The sequence below is a fragment of the Dipodomys spectabilis genome, unplaced genomic scaffold (genome assembly GCF_019054845.1).
Source record: "Dipodomys spectabilis isolate Male_0828 unplaced genomic scaffold, ASM1905484v1 ptg000026l, whole genome shotgun sequence".
Classification (NCBI taxonomy): Eukaryota; Metazoa; Chordata; class Mammalia; order Rodentia; family Heteromyidae; genus Dipodomys; species Dipodomys spectabilis.
Window position 1 is genome coordinate 2,937,878 of NW_024870703.1, and position 16,716 is coordinate 2,954,593.

At 36.5% G+C, this 16,716-nt stretch overlaps 1 protein-coding gene across 19 annotated transcripts in view; it reads left to right on the forward strand.

Annotated features, from left to right (window-relative positions):
• Nrxn1 (neurexin 1) overlaps nucleotides 1–16,253 on the forward strand; it is a 1,031,461-nt gene extending 1,015,208 nt beyond the window's left edge. For all 19 annotated transcript variants that reach the window (XM_042675422.1, XM_042675423.1, XM_042675430.1 and 16 more), the window contains one exon: nucleotides 12,739–16,253. In XM_042675422.1, coding sequence (XP_042531356.1) covers nucleotides 12,739–13,046 — 308 coding nt within the window. In that variant the 3' untranslated portion in view covers nucleotides 13,047–16,253. The remainder of the gene's footprint in view (nucleotides 1–12,738) is intronic.
• Nucleotides 16,254–16,716: the final 463 nt, after the last annotated feature.

The window sequence follows — 16,716 nt, forward strand, 5'->3', positions numbered from 1 at the left end:
AGGTGGACACTCTGAGCAAGGGGTGATGCCCCTCAAACCTAGCATGCACTCTACAATGGAAACTATGCACTGATGTCCTTTACAACACATCATGGAATTCAAGAGGAATGCGGGAGAAGGGAAAACAAGAGTTAACCAACTCTTCATGAAATGCCCACTCCTCAAAGACCACCGGAGACCACCAGAGACTCAGACACTTCAAACTGCAAAAGGCAAGGTTTATTCAGAGCAAGCCAAGGCTTGGGCCTTGTCCCATTCACTCTGACGCAGCAGAGGAAGGGAGGAGACCCCAAGCAACATTCCAGCAGGGTTTATAAAGGCAAAACCACAAAGTCACAAAGAGTTACATTAACCAGATGTTTAAGCAAAATTACATATGAGTACAGATCTGATTGGCTCAGGGCCAGGGGTGACATTCCAGGGAGGTTAGTGTCAGCAGGCAGTTACAGAACCAGATAGGCCATCTGTTTGGGGGGGGGGGGTAGTTGTGGTCTGGTGGTTTCTGTAATTTGTGCAGGTTCTGGCCAATTTCAACATAATAATACCTCTCAGCATAATGACACTTCTTGGAAACATCTTGGTCAACAGGGCTTAGGACAAAGGCAGAAAGTTAAACATAAAACATCGCCTGAGCAATATAGAGTTACTCTTATTCTCTCATTCAGAAGTTATTACTTCCAAGATAAGAAGCCATATCATCATCATCATCATCATCATCAACAACAATCAGATATTATCAAAGAATAGTCTATCTTAGATGATTGATTTCATGACACCTAAAATCCTAAACTATTGTAATAAAATTTTGAAACAGGGAGAAATTTAATTCACTCTAGCCATAGGAGCCAAATTGCATTGGTCCATTCAGGTAGAATGTTTCCCAGATAAACAGAAATACACTCTACATGCAGCACAACAATTAATGGTCTGAAACAACCTGCCTGACAATGTAAATGGCTGTTTTGCCACCTGAATTCACAGAATCCCCATTCATGAAAGGGAAGCCTTCTAAAACAACTGCCCCCAGACAGATAATGTCCTTGGTAGCCACTAGCACAACCCACTGAGTCATGGCATGCAGTACAGATTATAGAATTATCGAATTATTGGGACAGCTGCTGATTTAGTACCTTTTGTGTGAAAGTCATGGGGAGAAGTAATCCTATTTTTTATAAAGACCTGTATACTTTCCAGAGCATTTGCACATTTATTGTCCAACCAGCACGCATTCTCATAATGACCCTCAGTGGTAAATAATTTTGAAATGATGTTTCTAATGAAAAAATGTTAGCAGAAGGTACTGAATTCTCACCTGTCACCCATTAAGTTAGGAGCTGTGCCTGGACTGCAGGCTAATGCCTTTTTCTTTTTTCCTACTTTACATTGGTTCTGGTAGATTTTGGAGGAGAACGAAGTTCAGTAGATGTTAGAAGTGAAGTGGATCATTACTAGATGAGGTAGAGGTAGACAGCTCCTTAGAAATCATGCCTAAAGCATCAAACACCTTTATGTGTAACTCAGTGATAAAATAAGAAACAACAAATTAACCTATAGGTTGAGGCAGGTACATTGAATATGTGAAACTATAAGAGTCAAGAACGAATCCAGGTTTCAACTTTAGCTATCTCATCTAAGAAGTAGAAATAACATAAGAAGTCGAAATAACAACTTGAGACTCAGCTCCATATTTTTAGGTGAAGTATAATACCTTTATTTCCTATAAAGTAAACTGATTTTAGTACTACTGTTCTATGGGATATAAATATTGAATGAAATAATGTGTGTATATCACATTGTATAAAGCCTAAACGCAGTAATTAGTGAAAGGAACAGTTGTTGACTAATTAAAATAAGGAAAGAAATTGGGGTTTTGTAGTGAGTCAGAAGTCACAGTAGCTATCATGAGCATCAATTTCAAATAACCTTAGAAATAATTACTATGGGTAAATCCATGTGATATTAGGGAAGAAGTAAGAGGGGATTTGCTATTGCAGCTTATTTAAATAAATTATCTCTGACTGTGAAATCTTCCATGGAGCTCTTCAAATTTGTCTTTACCACTGAGTAACCATGGCTCACATCTGTAATCCTAGCTACTCAGGAGGCTGAGATCTGAGGATCAGAGTTCCTCCTCCAGTCCTGGCAGAAAAATCTGTGAGGGTCTTTTATCTCCACTTAACCAGTTAGCTAGAAGCTCAAATGACAGAGCCTTGTACAAAAAAGCTAAGCAAGATTGAGAGGCCCTGAGTTTAAAACCCAGCACTGTTACACACACACTCACACGCACATTCACACACACTCACACACTCACACGCACTCACACACAACACACACACTCTCACTCACACACACACTCACACACACATTCACACACACACACACACACACACTCACACACACACACATACACACACACACAAGTTGGCTTTACGTATAAATTCATAGAAATAAAAGACAACTAGGAAATTCTTTCAAAGAAATGGAAATAATATTTTCAGTATTCACACTTGCACTCATACACATATACATACATTTGTAACTTAACTATATTCATGGTGACAACTTTGTCATATAAATATATATAAGTATATATACACATATAGGTATATATGTGTATACACACGCACATGCCAGTTTCTCCCCCAATTTCACTTCTAAGGCTTGAGGTATTCTCAGGATAAATTCCTGGTGTTGTATAAAATCAATGTTCAAACTTCAAAAAGTAAAAGTTAAATGTATCACAGGACAAGTGATTTGTATTTTGAGTGTTGTAATTAATGAGCTCTCGGAAAGGGAAAGTATTTAGCCATCAAAAAGCAAAGTCAACCAGAAACCAGTAATAAAGAGTATCATCTACATTCCAATATGTAACTCTCCTTGTATTTTCCATAATGTAGTACATTTTTATGAGAAATACACACAAACACACTAACTTTGAAACTCTGTTTCTCCTGTTATTGCCTATCTGGTTTCTCTTCTGACTGTCAATTAAGGAAAGTGTGTTCTTCTGGATGAGTTCCATTCTTAGCTCTCTCATTCCAGTACCAACAGTAATACAAAGTACACTAGAAACTTCTGCAACAGCACTGCTGAACTAGCAACAATGAAGCAGAAGGTTAGCTATCACATATTTGTAATCCTGGGGATGGCAGATTCGGTTGATGGAAGTGAGGTACCCCAAATGGACCAAAGTGAAGACTGCTGACTTAGATGATTCTGAATAAATTAGTGATCCCATTCATTAGGATTAACCCACAAGTACCTTAGAAGAATAAAGAGATAGGATATTTGTACTAGTGCGTATTGCTCTCAGTTCTCCTAAGCACAAGTGAAGGGGTTTCTAGTTCAATGCAATAAATATTACTTTTACTGTATTTGTAGAATATATTATAGAAAGGTGGAGGTTTAGAGAAGTATAGAAGTAAAAGTATCTTAGAAAATATTCAGTGCAAGAAAGAACGGAAGAAGGGAAGGAGAGAAAGAGGAAGGAAAGAAAGGATAGGGAGGGGAAAAAAGAGGAGAGAGAAAAAGAAGGAAGGGAAGTAGATTGGAAGCAAGGTAGGGAGGTACTTTCCTTTCATTTGTGGGGGTCACTTTTACAACAATGATGGCTCTAACTTCCTTTGGTGGAGTGAATTCAAGTTCGATTAAGGTGCTATGAGTAGGGCATGAAGAAGTCACGAGATAAGTAGATAAATGGGTTCGTTAGTAAAAATCCTGATGCTTTCAAACAATTCTTCTGAAGCTTAAAGGATGCACTTACCACGTAGAAAGTCTGAAGACCTTGCAGATAACTCTGTTGCGGACATATGTTTTTAAACCTGCAGGAGAACTGCAGGAAGAGTCTGTAAATACCTTTATCCTGCAGCCTCCCTGCAGAGGTGAAAGACAAAGTGCCTGCCATGTTTTTAGTTCCACCAAAGTCCTACAGTAGTTGTACCCTGCCTTTTCTTGCCCGAGTGGCACTGTGGAGGCAGCAGGCTGGGCTAGTTTTGGGGACTCTTCAGTGTCTGGCATTCATTTCTATGCAGTACCTAGTTTTCTGAAGAAGATGATGATCCTCTCTTTCTCAGATTCTCTCCTCTCAAAAAAGTCAGTCCCAGAAGCCAAGCAAGGTAGCAAATGTTGATTGATTTCCAGATTCTTTCTGAACCTCCAATTGATTTGGGAAGGGCCCTGTCAACCTGTCCTCTCTTGAGTCTCTTGTTTGACCTAGAGGAGTGCGATTCCAAATGAGGAAGACCAGGAGGGGATTGGTGGACAAAGAGAATACAAGGGATTTTAAAACATGTAGCATCTCCCACTTCTCACAGAACCATAGTCAGTCTAAGTGAAAACTGGACTTGTTGGTTCTATCACTGTGGATGGAGTATTTGCCTACAAATGTGATGTTTAGACATTCCTTCCCATAAGCAATGGCCTCATACTTGTTTCTTCTGACTTAGTTGCTATGAGCACTGGAAAATGGGGGAAATAGCTTTTGTTGTTGTTGTTAACTGGGAGAGGAGAAAATTGAGCTAATCTCAATTCACAAACACCCCAGGAACCCTAAAATTCCAATTTTCTTTTCATAGTATTAATGAAAGAGGGTGCTGGAGGATCCACATCTTCCCCTTTAAATCTGAAACTATTTCCATGGCTCCGCTTAGAATTATAATAGCTGCCGCATTTATTAAGACACGGTACAGAGCTCCGATCTAATGAGATCACTTTAGGTAATTCTTTTCTAGGTGGGGTGGAGACTTCAATTGGAAAAGGATCTGTTTTCTTTTTTTTTTTAATTTAGATTAAATGGATCTGTTTTCTTTTGAATCTAGGATTAAACATCTTGGTCCAAGACAGTTAATGAGAAAGAAGTACAATAAATGCATTTTGCCAATGATTTTTTTTTTATTGTTAAAGAAAGCTCATTGTAACACAAGATGTCCAACAATCCCAAATAGTACAATGATACATGTGTAGAGCATTATGGAGTTTTATACTCCTTTATATGCTGATCGGAAATATATAGCTCACATTCTATTTTTTAGGCTTGCTTGTGCTCTACCACTTTGAGCCACAGTGCCACTTCTGGTTTTCTGGTGGTTGACTGGAGGTAAGAGTCTCAAGGACCTGGGCACCAGTGTCTCATGCTTGTAATCCTAGCTACTCAGGAGGCTGAAATCTGAGGATCAACTGAGGATCAAGGTTCAAAGACAGCCGGTGCAGCAAACTCCATAAGACTCATCTCCAGTTCTGCCAGGGCTGGCTTTGAGCTGTATCCTCAGATTTCAGACTCCTGAGTAGCTAAGATTACAAGTGCCCGGCCCCTTTATTTCTTAAGAGGATAATTTACCATTCCTTTTCTTGAAGTTCAAATGTTGAATTTCTATTGACATCAATGTAGAATGAGCCTGGCCCCTTTATTTCTTAAGAGGATAATTTACCATTCCTTTTCTTGAAGTTCAAGTGTTGAATTTTCATTGACATCATTGTAGAGTGATTCTCATGATCCATCCTTTGTGGGACAGGGTCCCAGCTGTTGAGGAACCGATGCTTTAACAGTCTACACTGAAATAATATTAGCCTGTGGAACTTGCTTGGAAACATGCTCTTACCCTGAAAGCTAACTTGGGAAACAACAGAAGTTTAATGAGATTAAATTGGAGGACTCATCATTTGAGCATAGTTCCATAAAAACGACAATTTGAGTAACCTAAAGAGCCTCTGAAGGTATATTGATGGCTTGGCAACTCATCAATGGAAATACAAGGTCCTCCCTTCTGAAACCCTCCTGCCCCTATCAAACTTTCATCCTATGTCTTAGGATTTAGGTCATTATGTATCATTTCTCATTCAGACTTTTAAAATATCAATCAAGAACAGTTTTACTCTTAAATAATAACTTTTGATTGCTATGTTTCCAAACTCAATAAAACAACTAAGATTGTCAAACATTTCCCATTTAAATGTGAAAACTTTAACGAAAAACTCAGTATTCAAAATTTACCTTTCAAAATACATAGTTTAAAATAGCACTTGTAAATCTTCTTGGTAAGTCATTGTGAATTTGGTACTGCTTATTTGCATGTCCTAAGGTATAAATAGGTATCATCAGGCAAAATATCTGGGATATACAAGTCTAATGCAAAGCTAGTAAATTAATGTATCCCTCACATTGCCCTCTATGCAACATTTTTAAAAATTATTAAACAATATACTATATGATTTTGTAAATCATATAATTTTATCTGTAAACAAAATTTAAAGTCAACATGCCAACATAAAGCATGAAGTATGTTTAATGAAGGACTAACACTAAGACATCTTTTACCAGTAAGAATTATTTTACATTGTGATTTGAAATTAAGAATTTGGCAATATGTTTTCTTTTTATTGAACACTGCTTAGTAATGCAATCTGAACACTATATCAAAGCTTAATGTGCCGCTTATGTTTGTCCTAGGGCATTTCTGAAATGGAACCTAATTAGACCATCTTCAGGAAAATGTTGTTTTCTAGAAATGTAGTGCTAAGGACTAGCAAAATAAAGAATGCACATCAAGACATTTTTTCCCCTGTCATGGTAATTGATGGTAACTATCTTAGACTGGGCATGCATCCTCATGCTAGTAATCCGGTTGCTCCAGGAGCCAGTATAAGCAAAACAGATAGAGAAGCCCCCATCAGTACATAAGTATCAATAAGCTGGTGTGCTGGCATGCTGGTAGACCCAGCTACCAGGGAGGTCTTAGGAGGCTGTCAGATTGAGCCTGGAGCTGGGTAAAGAAACCAGACACTACCATCCCTAACCTGAGAGGTCTGGAGCCATTGCTGTTGTGATAGGGTAACCTGCCTAGAAAGAGCAAGCCCCTGAGTTTACTCCCATACAGCCATCTCAGCACCCAAGGATAAGTTAAGAATTTCCAACATTCCACTTTTAAATTTTTATGCAGAGCAAAAATTGCACTTACTCTTACGTTTATTTTTTATTACTTTGGGTTTTTTTCAAACCTAGGATTTCATATACATATGCTAGACAAATTGCTCCTTTTATTATGAAAGTACTAGAAAATATATTTTACTTTTTCTGTCCATTTTCTACAATGTGTTGTCATCTGCTATGATTAAAATGGTTTAGAGTATGATATAGACATACATTAACTGTCTTAACATGTAAAACTATAAATAAATGAACCTACCTAAATAATGGTGATATTTGTTAGACAATGAAAAACAGAATTCATGGAGTTAGCATACAAGATTCCTCATAAATCCACTAGACAAAGGAAGAATGTGGAAAACTCCTATAGAAGATCAAATCCTAGGAGGGAGGGAGGCAGAGAGATGGAGAGAGAGGGAAAAGGGGGGAGGGGAGAGAGAGAAAGAGAGAAAGAATTGAAAGCAATTTTCATTTTCTCCTAACACTGTTTATCACAGGAATTTTTCTGAAGCCATTTGTCTCTTAGACAAAGCGAAAGTGAAAGAAGGGACCAGAGACCTGAAAGGGGTCCTAATTCTTGTAAGGTCTCTGTCATTGATAATGCCAGCAATTACTAATGAAACCTGACAGAAAAATGTCTAAAGACTTCAGTTAGCTTATAAAATAAACATATCTGCTTTTTCATATGTAGTCTGAGCACTTTATACTCAATTCTAGTTTGAACCCTTAATAAAATGGAGAGTCCAAATTGCAAGTAGATTATAAATGTGACACATATAATAATATATTATAAGTATAAGTTACATACATTATGCTAATTCATGATGATTTCTTTCCCTTGCGTCATTGAAACAGGAAGCACAAATTCCAATTACTTAGATTTCACCTCACTTCTTTTCTTTGCTAGTGACCTGACTTCAAGTGAAGTATGTGTGACTTCAAAAGTTGGATACTTGTCTGTAATCATACTGAATCACTTATATGTCTTGGCTTGTGACCTCCATCAGTCTCACGGAATTTGCCATTGACCCAGATTCCTTGTGTCCCTGGGCCCAATATGAACTGGCTATAAATGCTTGAACTACCTACAAAAGAGTTAACACTTCACTGTCCAAGACCTTTGTGAGGTTTATTCCTTAAGCCGCCTTCCCCCACCTCCAGCCTCTTTTGTTGCCTGCCTTCCTTCCTTCCTTCCTTCCTTTCTCTTTCTCTTTCTCTTTCACTTTCTCTTTCTTTTCTTTCTTTCTCTCTCTTTCCTTCCTTCCCTTCCTTCCTTCCTTCCTTCTTTCCTCCCTCCCTTCCTTCCTCCCTCCCTTCCTTCCTTCCTTCCTTCCTTCCTTCCTTCCTTCCTTCCTTCCTTCCTACCTTCCTTTCTCTTTCACTTTCACTTTCTCTTTCTTTTCTTTCTTTCTTTCTCTCTCTTTCCTTCCTTCCCTTCCTTCCTTTCTTCCTTTCTTTCTTCTTTTCTTCTTCAGTCTTCCTCTATCTTTCTCACTCTGTCTCTCTCTTTCTCTCTCTTTTTTCTGGTGTCAGTACTGAGCTTGAACTCAGGGCCTGGGTCCTGCCCTGGGCTTTCTCAACTCAAATCTAGAGCTCTACAACAGAATCCATAGCTATACTTCCAGCTATTTGGTGGTCAATTAGAGATGAAGCTGGCTTTGTCCCATGATCCTCAAATCTCATCCTTCTGAGTAGCTAGGATTACAAACTTGAGCTACCGTTGCCAGGCTTTCGTTAGTTTTTGTTGTTGTTGGTGGTGGTGGTGGTGGTTTGTTTTTTAGTTTTCATACTCTCTCTTATTTGATTTTTCTCTCCTAAGTTCCTCAGTAGATAGGTAGTGATTGACAGGGACATGGGCTTAGACACAGAAAGATATACACATGAACACACACACTAAGACATTAGGCACTGGGGACACAAAGATGCTTCTATTCACCATAGCAGCCCGTGTGTATCATGTCCAACATGCCTTCATTTGCCTCAGCCTTTATATAAGCATTTAGCACAGGGCCCAATATAATTGAAATAAGGATGCTGAACCTAACCAGTTCCATATTGGATATGGGGTGGATGATAGGGTTTAGGTTTTAGGTTTAACTGGAACCATCTTGTCTTTATGGTGGAGGCCCATAAGTCCCAGCTCACAGGTGATGGGCATACCTGAATTCCTGACTTGACTTCTTAAAATGTCTCTCATTTGTTTTGCAAAGTTTTTCAGTACTTATCTCAAAGGGCCAAAAGAGAAAGGGTCAAAGTAAGTTTTAGTTTATTCATACAGTTTTATCTCTGTTAAGATAAAATATGTAGATTATTTCAGCTATTAAAAGTGTTGTTATTATATTACAGAGTATAGAAAAGTGCAAAATCCTCAAATCCATGAGATACAGGAACTACTTATGGCTTTCTTTGATTAAAATCCTTCTTTTTACATTCCTAAATGCTTAAAGTGAGTTTTTCTTTTATATATCTCTGAACAAATTATGCAAAAAGACATTAGGCCTGACTAGCCATTTATATTATTTTCTACATTAAAATAAATATGAAACACGCTCAAAGGTTTTTCAGTGATCATCAAAATAAAGCATTAAGGGCAATCAATAAGTCAAATAGCATTTATAATTCATAAATATATTTAAATTTCTCTAGCCAGTTATTGCACCTCTGGGAAAAATGTCCCATTAACACATAAATACTTTTGATCTTTGGAAAAACTTAAGGGCAATAGCATTTAGTTCACAGATTTGAGTGATAATCAGAAAAAAAGTATTTATTAGATATGGAAGCAAAAGGGGTCTATAATAATATCCATTGTAAATGTAATTAAATGTTTAATGCAAATGAGAGAAATGACAAAATGATCCTGTATTGGGTTTATATTTCAGTTTTAGAGAGGTTTTTTCTATCTTATTTAAAAAATGGTTCTCTCTATTTGGGTTAGATGGAAATATTTTTAGGCTTCATATGACTTAAGCAATATTTTGGTGGTGTTGCAAAGCAAGCAAGTAAATAGGAGATGTTTCTCAAATGCCTACATATAATAAATTTAGGTTTTGCTTTTTTCTTTGCAATGTCATTTTAGTTTGAAAGCATCTGTTGTTGCAATGTTATACATAAGGTTGTTATCAGGTATAATTAAATGTAAAATTAAGATATTCCATTTATGACACCAATTTCCAATTATACATGGATGTATATGAATATGCATGTATCTGTTATTTGAGATAGAGAGTGACACTGATCAAGATGTATTGTAATCACAAATTGACATGTTGAATTAAAACCCCTTAATTCAAGTATTTCAGGAGAATTTTTAAAAAGAAGAGAAAAAATGGAAAGAATTTAAACTCCACATTCCATTCCCATCCTCAAATTACTATCATGGGCTGAATGCTTATATCTCCATTCTCTGCCATTCCTTTCTAACAAAGTGAGATAATTGTGAACATATGTTGCATATGAAAGCATTTCATCAGGTAGCAAAAATGATGTAAGCTAACATTTAAATAAGTTTCTCTTTTAACCTCTTGGGATGCCATGTTAAAAGAATGCTCCCCAAAAGGCACAAGGCGAAAGTTGTTAACTGAGAAAAGCCAGCAACTAAGCTAATTGGCATTCTTTGGCAAAGATGACTATATTTAAAAGGGAAAATGCTGCCTTTGGCCTGGCCCATTAGTGACAGTTACCACAGTGGGTTCTTTGCTTCTTGAGAGGAAATTAATTTACTGTAATCAAATGCTGATTATAGTTTTGTCTCCTACTTTGGCCAGGGGAGTAACTCTGAGACTTTTTTATTCAGCCACATACATGTGCTTTTGTAAAACAGCAGTTACATAATCAACAGCATAGAGTGGTTTCTGTTGCTGTATTTTGATCTAAAGGATACAACAGAACCCATCCTATTGCAGATTTGAGACTGAGAGGTATTACTTTCTAAGTAACTGTACTTGTGTGACTTTATTTGGGGAGGGAAAACTCCTTCCCTATGACTGCCAAAAAAAATCTCATATTTAGGCAGAACATTTTCTGATAATGTTTGAAAATAAAAATAACATAGCGCTAAAGGCTAGATGATTTTACGAATGATTCCCTGTAATAAAGAGAAACCATTGTAGAAATAATAAAAACAATTACTGAGTAATGTTTGGGAGTCGTGAAATAAAATCTCAGTTTTAGGCTTCTTGAATTTTTCATTTCTTGATCTGTATGCACATATATCACCCATATGCAGAAATATGCATTGTGTATATATATATATATATATATATATATATATATGTTATATATAACACATACCATATATTACATGTATGCAATGTTATATATTATCACCCATATAAATATTGTAAATTATTGCATATAAAATATATTATTTGTATTTGAATAGGCATATTTATGTAATCTTGAGGTAGTTTAAATTTATTGTGAGCTATTTATCAGGAATAATGTTTTTAATTTTATAGTTTAACCTATTAAAATATGAAAGGTAATCTTTTCCTGTAGGACAAGATAGAGGATGGAGATTCAGCAAAGACAGAAAACAACGTATAAAGATAAAAATGGCATAGGTCAGGGAGAGATAGGATATTTTCTCTCTATACTTTTACTGCTTTGTAGTATACAAACAAAAGGTTGTGCATAGAGAAAAAGAACTCTCCATTCACTTCCTTTACTCTATTTTCCTAGTAATTTCCAGGGCTCTTTCTTTGCCTTCGGTGGTCATCCAGGAAAGAAATTAAGTGTCCCATAACCTATTGCTTGTACAAAGGAAGAGCTTTACTTATCACTTGGACTGGCTGAGGGTTTTGTCAGTGGAATAAAGCTAGGCCAGTCAGTTGTCTATTATCATCTATTACATGCTGAGCTTTTGATTCAAAAGCAATCTAGAAGGCATTCAAAATTGATTTTGTTAATTTAAATTTTCCTCCAAATTTCAGCTTTGAGAATCACTCAGTGCCAATGTTTAAATAAAACATAGTATATACAATGCTATATAATATGATACATTGTATATGATACAATATATTACAATGTTGAAATATATTATATAATAAAATATTGTACATACTATATATAATGTTGTATGTGTATATATGCATATAGAGATAAATGAATCTGAATCTCCAACAGTAAAAAATAAATTCTGCTTTAGTTCATAAAGATGTAAAATTGCACTTTAAAAAACAGACAATTAGATTTTTAAAATGCAGGCATTATCTTCTTCTTTAACACTGGGTTTATTACAAGGCTGTATGATTCTAAAGTGGTTCCAAATTTAGCTATCCCGATTCAGTCTAGTGTTGGTTCTAATTGTTTCATAGCAGCATCAATTTCATTCTTAAAGTGACTTCCTCTAGTAGTGTAAGGTAGGACTATTCTGATTGCATTTGGTATCTTGCATTTATGGTTCTCTGCCTAGTTGGTGTGGATTTGGGGGATTTTGTCTGTGAAAGAAAAAAAATGGTAGCCAATCTCTCTCCAAGCATTTTGATCATTTTGAGTCAAAGTCTCTAGTGTGTGTGTGTGTGTGTGTGTGTGTGTGTGTGTGTGTGGAGAGAGAGAGACAGAGACAGAGAGAGACAGAAAGGCAGACAGAGACAGAGACAGAAAGGCAGAGAGAGAGAGAAAGACAAAGAGAGACAGAGATAGAGAGAGTCAGACCAGGAGCCATTGGGATATCTCCCTTTAACGACAGTATGCATTTCCTAAAGCAGCGGGTGTCATTCTCTTAGCGGCTAAAATTGATGGTAAATGTTAATCTATTCTCTGGCATTCAGGAACCTCCATATCATTTTGTTTGTTCTCCCTGCTTCTTACAGCCAACCCGACGCGAGTGGGAGGCCGAGAGCCTTACCCAGGCTCAGCAGAGGTGATCCGCGAGTCCAGCAGCACCACGGGCATGGTAGTGGGCATCGTCGCGGCGGCCGCCCTCTGCATCCTCATCCTCCTCTACGCTATGTACAAATACAGAAACCGAGATGAAGGATCCTACCACGTGGATGAGAGTCGAAACTACATCAGTAACTCGGCCCAGTCCAACGGAGCTGTTGTAAAGGAGAAACAACCCAGCAGTGCGAAAAGCGCCAACAAAAACAAGAAAAACAAGGATAAAGAGTATTACGTCTGATCCCAAGATCTTAAAAAAGGACCCTTGTATAGAAATAGTCTTCATTTTATCTGAGACATAATATAAACTTATTTACTTTCCTTTTTATGAAGCACATACAGAAGAAGACAGGGAATGCAATCAGGAAGGGAAGACTGTTTTTAAAAACAACAACAACAAACAACCAATCAACAAACAAGTATCTCATGCTCTTGTTTCTCAAAAAAAAAAAGGAAAAAAAATCACAAAAAAAACAAAACAAAGCAAAACAATAACAACAACAACAACAACAACAAAAACAGGGGCCAATAAATTCCCTAACATCCGCAGTGTTTTTATTTACTCTGCCTGTCTTTATGTTGCTGGAACATTTCTCAGAGACAGTGATGACCGCACGCATTCATAAAGCAAGGAGTATTACAACACCAAGACACAACACAAAAACAACACAAACATAACACGAAAAAAAATTAAAAAAAAAAGAAGCTACCTATGATCCTGGATTTAGCCAAAGTGCTAGCGCTTTCCTGAGAAGTCAGTTAGTCTGATTGTCAGAGAAGACTGTCCATCGGAGTAACCCACCCTGCAAACCTTCATGAGTTTGACCCCCCTAAGCACTCCGGTGCAACCAGAGCAGAGGTTGGAACTTGCATTTGAAATGAAGTGCTGGCTTGTTTTTTGAAGACTTGTGTTGGAACACATTGAAAAAAAAAAAAAAAAGCCCCTTTCTGTTTGTGAGAGGAAATATAAAAGTATGGAGGCCTTATTTTCCAAAAAATATAATTAATGTGAAATATAAGGCACATTTTCACACTAAAATTTCAAAACAAAAAATGAGAGGGCATAGATGCAATCATGGGGAAACTTTCATGCACGCTTACTATGTTATTACATATGTTTATATAAAACCCATCTCTGTGTGCTTTCTGGACCGTGATAAGTGACGTTTTATAGCCTGTTGTATAGAAAATGCAAAATATATCTCTGCTCTTCGGCCATTTTTGGTAAACTCAATGTTACAAGTGTTGCTAAGTATAAGGAAGTTTTATGACATCGGAGCAACAATGATTTCAGTCAGATGATTTTTTTTTTTTGCCACCATTATAAATTGCCACATTTACTTTTCTAAACAAGAATTACAGTGTAGTGTTTTATTCTAAGAAAGATATGTATGAATGTATATAAAAAGACTCAGCTACTTTTTTTCTTACATGTACAGCCTTCATTCTGTTGCAATTAAGTTTTAGTATTTGTATGAAAGGTGTGAATTAGAAGGTAAAATATATACATATGTATCTTATAAACTTTTTTCTCCCCCAAATTTCACATGCCCATATATGTTTACCATTTTCAATCATACATATCACACAAACACACATACACACATACACACACATACAGGAATCCATTACATATGATGGATGCCCCAAATATGCATACCATAGCAAACACTCACTGACACATGGAGAGACAGAAAGGACAGATAGTCGTGCCAAGGTATTATGACAAATTAGGGTGATTTGCTTCGTTCAGATCCCCATCCCAGGATCCTTGAGAAGATTTTTAGTCCCTAATGTAATGGAGCATTTTCTTATCAAACAGAATATTGCTGGTATATTGCTGCATGAGTATGACACGTTATGTGGGCAGGTTATGGAAGCAAAGTCTATCAATCCACACCTTAATTCTGACTGCTGCAAGTGAAAAACTTTGTTTCCAGTAAGATAATCTAGATACTCTTTGAACCTGATGTGCATGATCAACTCTTTTTTGGAAAGTCAACCCTTTCTCAACTAAAAAAAAGTATTTTCAATAATTTTTCACTCTGTATTACTACCCATTCTAAAAACCATTCTCTATTAATTGATCATTGACTAAATTTTAACGCTTCTGGTTTTTCCTCTATATTCTTAAACATAGGTTTCGTTTAACATACCTTAAGTAGTAGAAAGTATAGATGATACACTTGTTTTTGCATATTGTTTCAATGATGTTCACAGCAATAAATTATTCATATGAGAAAGGAATGTAAAGGAAGTATGTTATTACATGGCCAGGTGATGCTTTGGAAAGAAATGGTCACATTACTTGAACATCAAGAATGGTACTAGATTTCATACAAGAAAAGAATACCTTTTACAATTAGCTTTAATCAGCAAAGGCAAAAAAATGCAAAACATCTTTTGTGATACTTTCAGTGATGAAAAATGCCAAGAAATGGCCTGGATTTCTGACATAGAATACCTTAGGAATACATATAATTCATATCAAATTACCACAATTTACAGTTGCCAAGACATTGTGTAAGAAATCTCAAAGGCTTTTCATGACCCAGAAAGTAGATGGCATAAAATTTAATACCCATTTCTTCAATTTCAACTTTTTAAAAATATTTTTAATTTGCCAGGTTAAAGAACTCACAAGTCTTTTTTCCACCAATCCCTCTCATTCAATCTTACTCAGGGAAAGCCAGTGAAATAAAAAGGAGACATAAAACCACTAATCTACAGCTTAAGATTAGAAAGAAAATGGCTGCTTTTTCATTAGATCTGTTGAATTTGAACTAGTTTCATATGTGAAGAATTGAAAAGGTGATAGATAATTAACTGAATAGTGGTATTTTTAAGCAGTCTATCTATGAGACATGCTGTCTGGGATTGATTATAATGACTTTTTTCCCTCCAGCATAATATTTTAAATTCCATATGATAATATAGTCCTCTATTGGATATAAAATTATTTCTAATCCTACTAAACTACACCAAAACTAGAGGTTATTTTCCCTGAATGGTGAAAAAAAAGAGAGAAATTCAGAGTTAGAGAGAGAAAAGACTTGTATAAGATCTACGTAACGTCATACCAAATGAACCAGGGTTCTTGCAGAGCTTGCAGTTAATAGAGAATCTCACACAACCTGGCATAAATTTGATTACATCTCTAGACTGTAATTTTTCTGATTGAATCTGCTTCTTATTTTTGTTTTTGTAATCCATGTAATGTGTTGCCTTTTTCAAAACAAAAACTGCGACAATAATTTGTGAGGTGGTCAATCCCTAAGACATCCAAGAAAGGCCACGTGATCTTACCCTTCTAGTACTTTGTGTGATTGGGTATCTAAGGGGTTTGTTTTGTTTTGTTTTTCTGTTGCAAGGCGCCAATTTATCCATTATTGGAAATGCTAAGCAAGTGGAATTTACTGTTTTGTTAATAAAATATTTCTTAATACAACTGTGCATTTACTGCTTGGAAATATTACATGCGGCATCATTTTGTGATAAAGTGAAGGTTAAAAAGAAATCATGTCCTCAGACAAGTACAGAAGGAATACACTTTAAACATCTATGTATTCACACATTTAAAAATTAGGCAATTTCCAGGCACAAGTGGCTCACGCCTGTCATCCTAGCTAGTCAGGAAGCTGAGGTCTGAGGATTGAGGCTCCAAGCCAGTTTTTAGGGAAGACAATGAAACTCTTATCTCCAATTAACTACCAAAAAGCTGAAAGTAGAGGTGTGGCTCAAGTGGTAGAGAGCTAGCCTTGAACAAAAACAAGGTCAGGGACAGGACCCAGGCACTGAGTTCAAGCTCCTGGACTGGCACACACATACAGACACACACACACACACACACACACAAACACATGCACACAAACACATGCACACACACACACACATATACAGGCAATAACTGT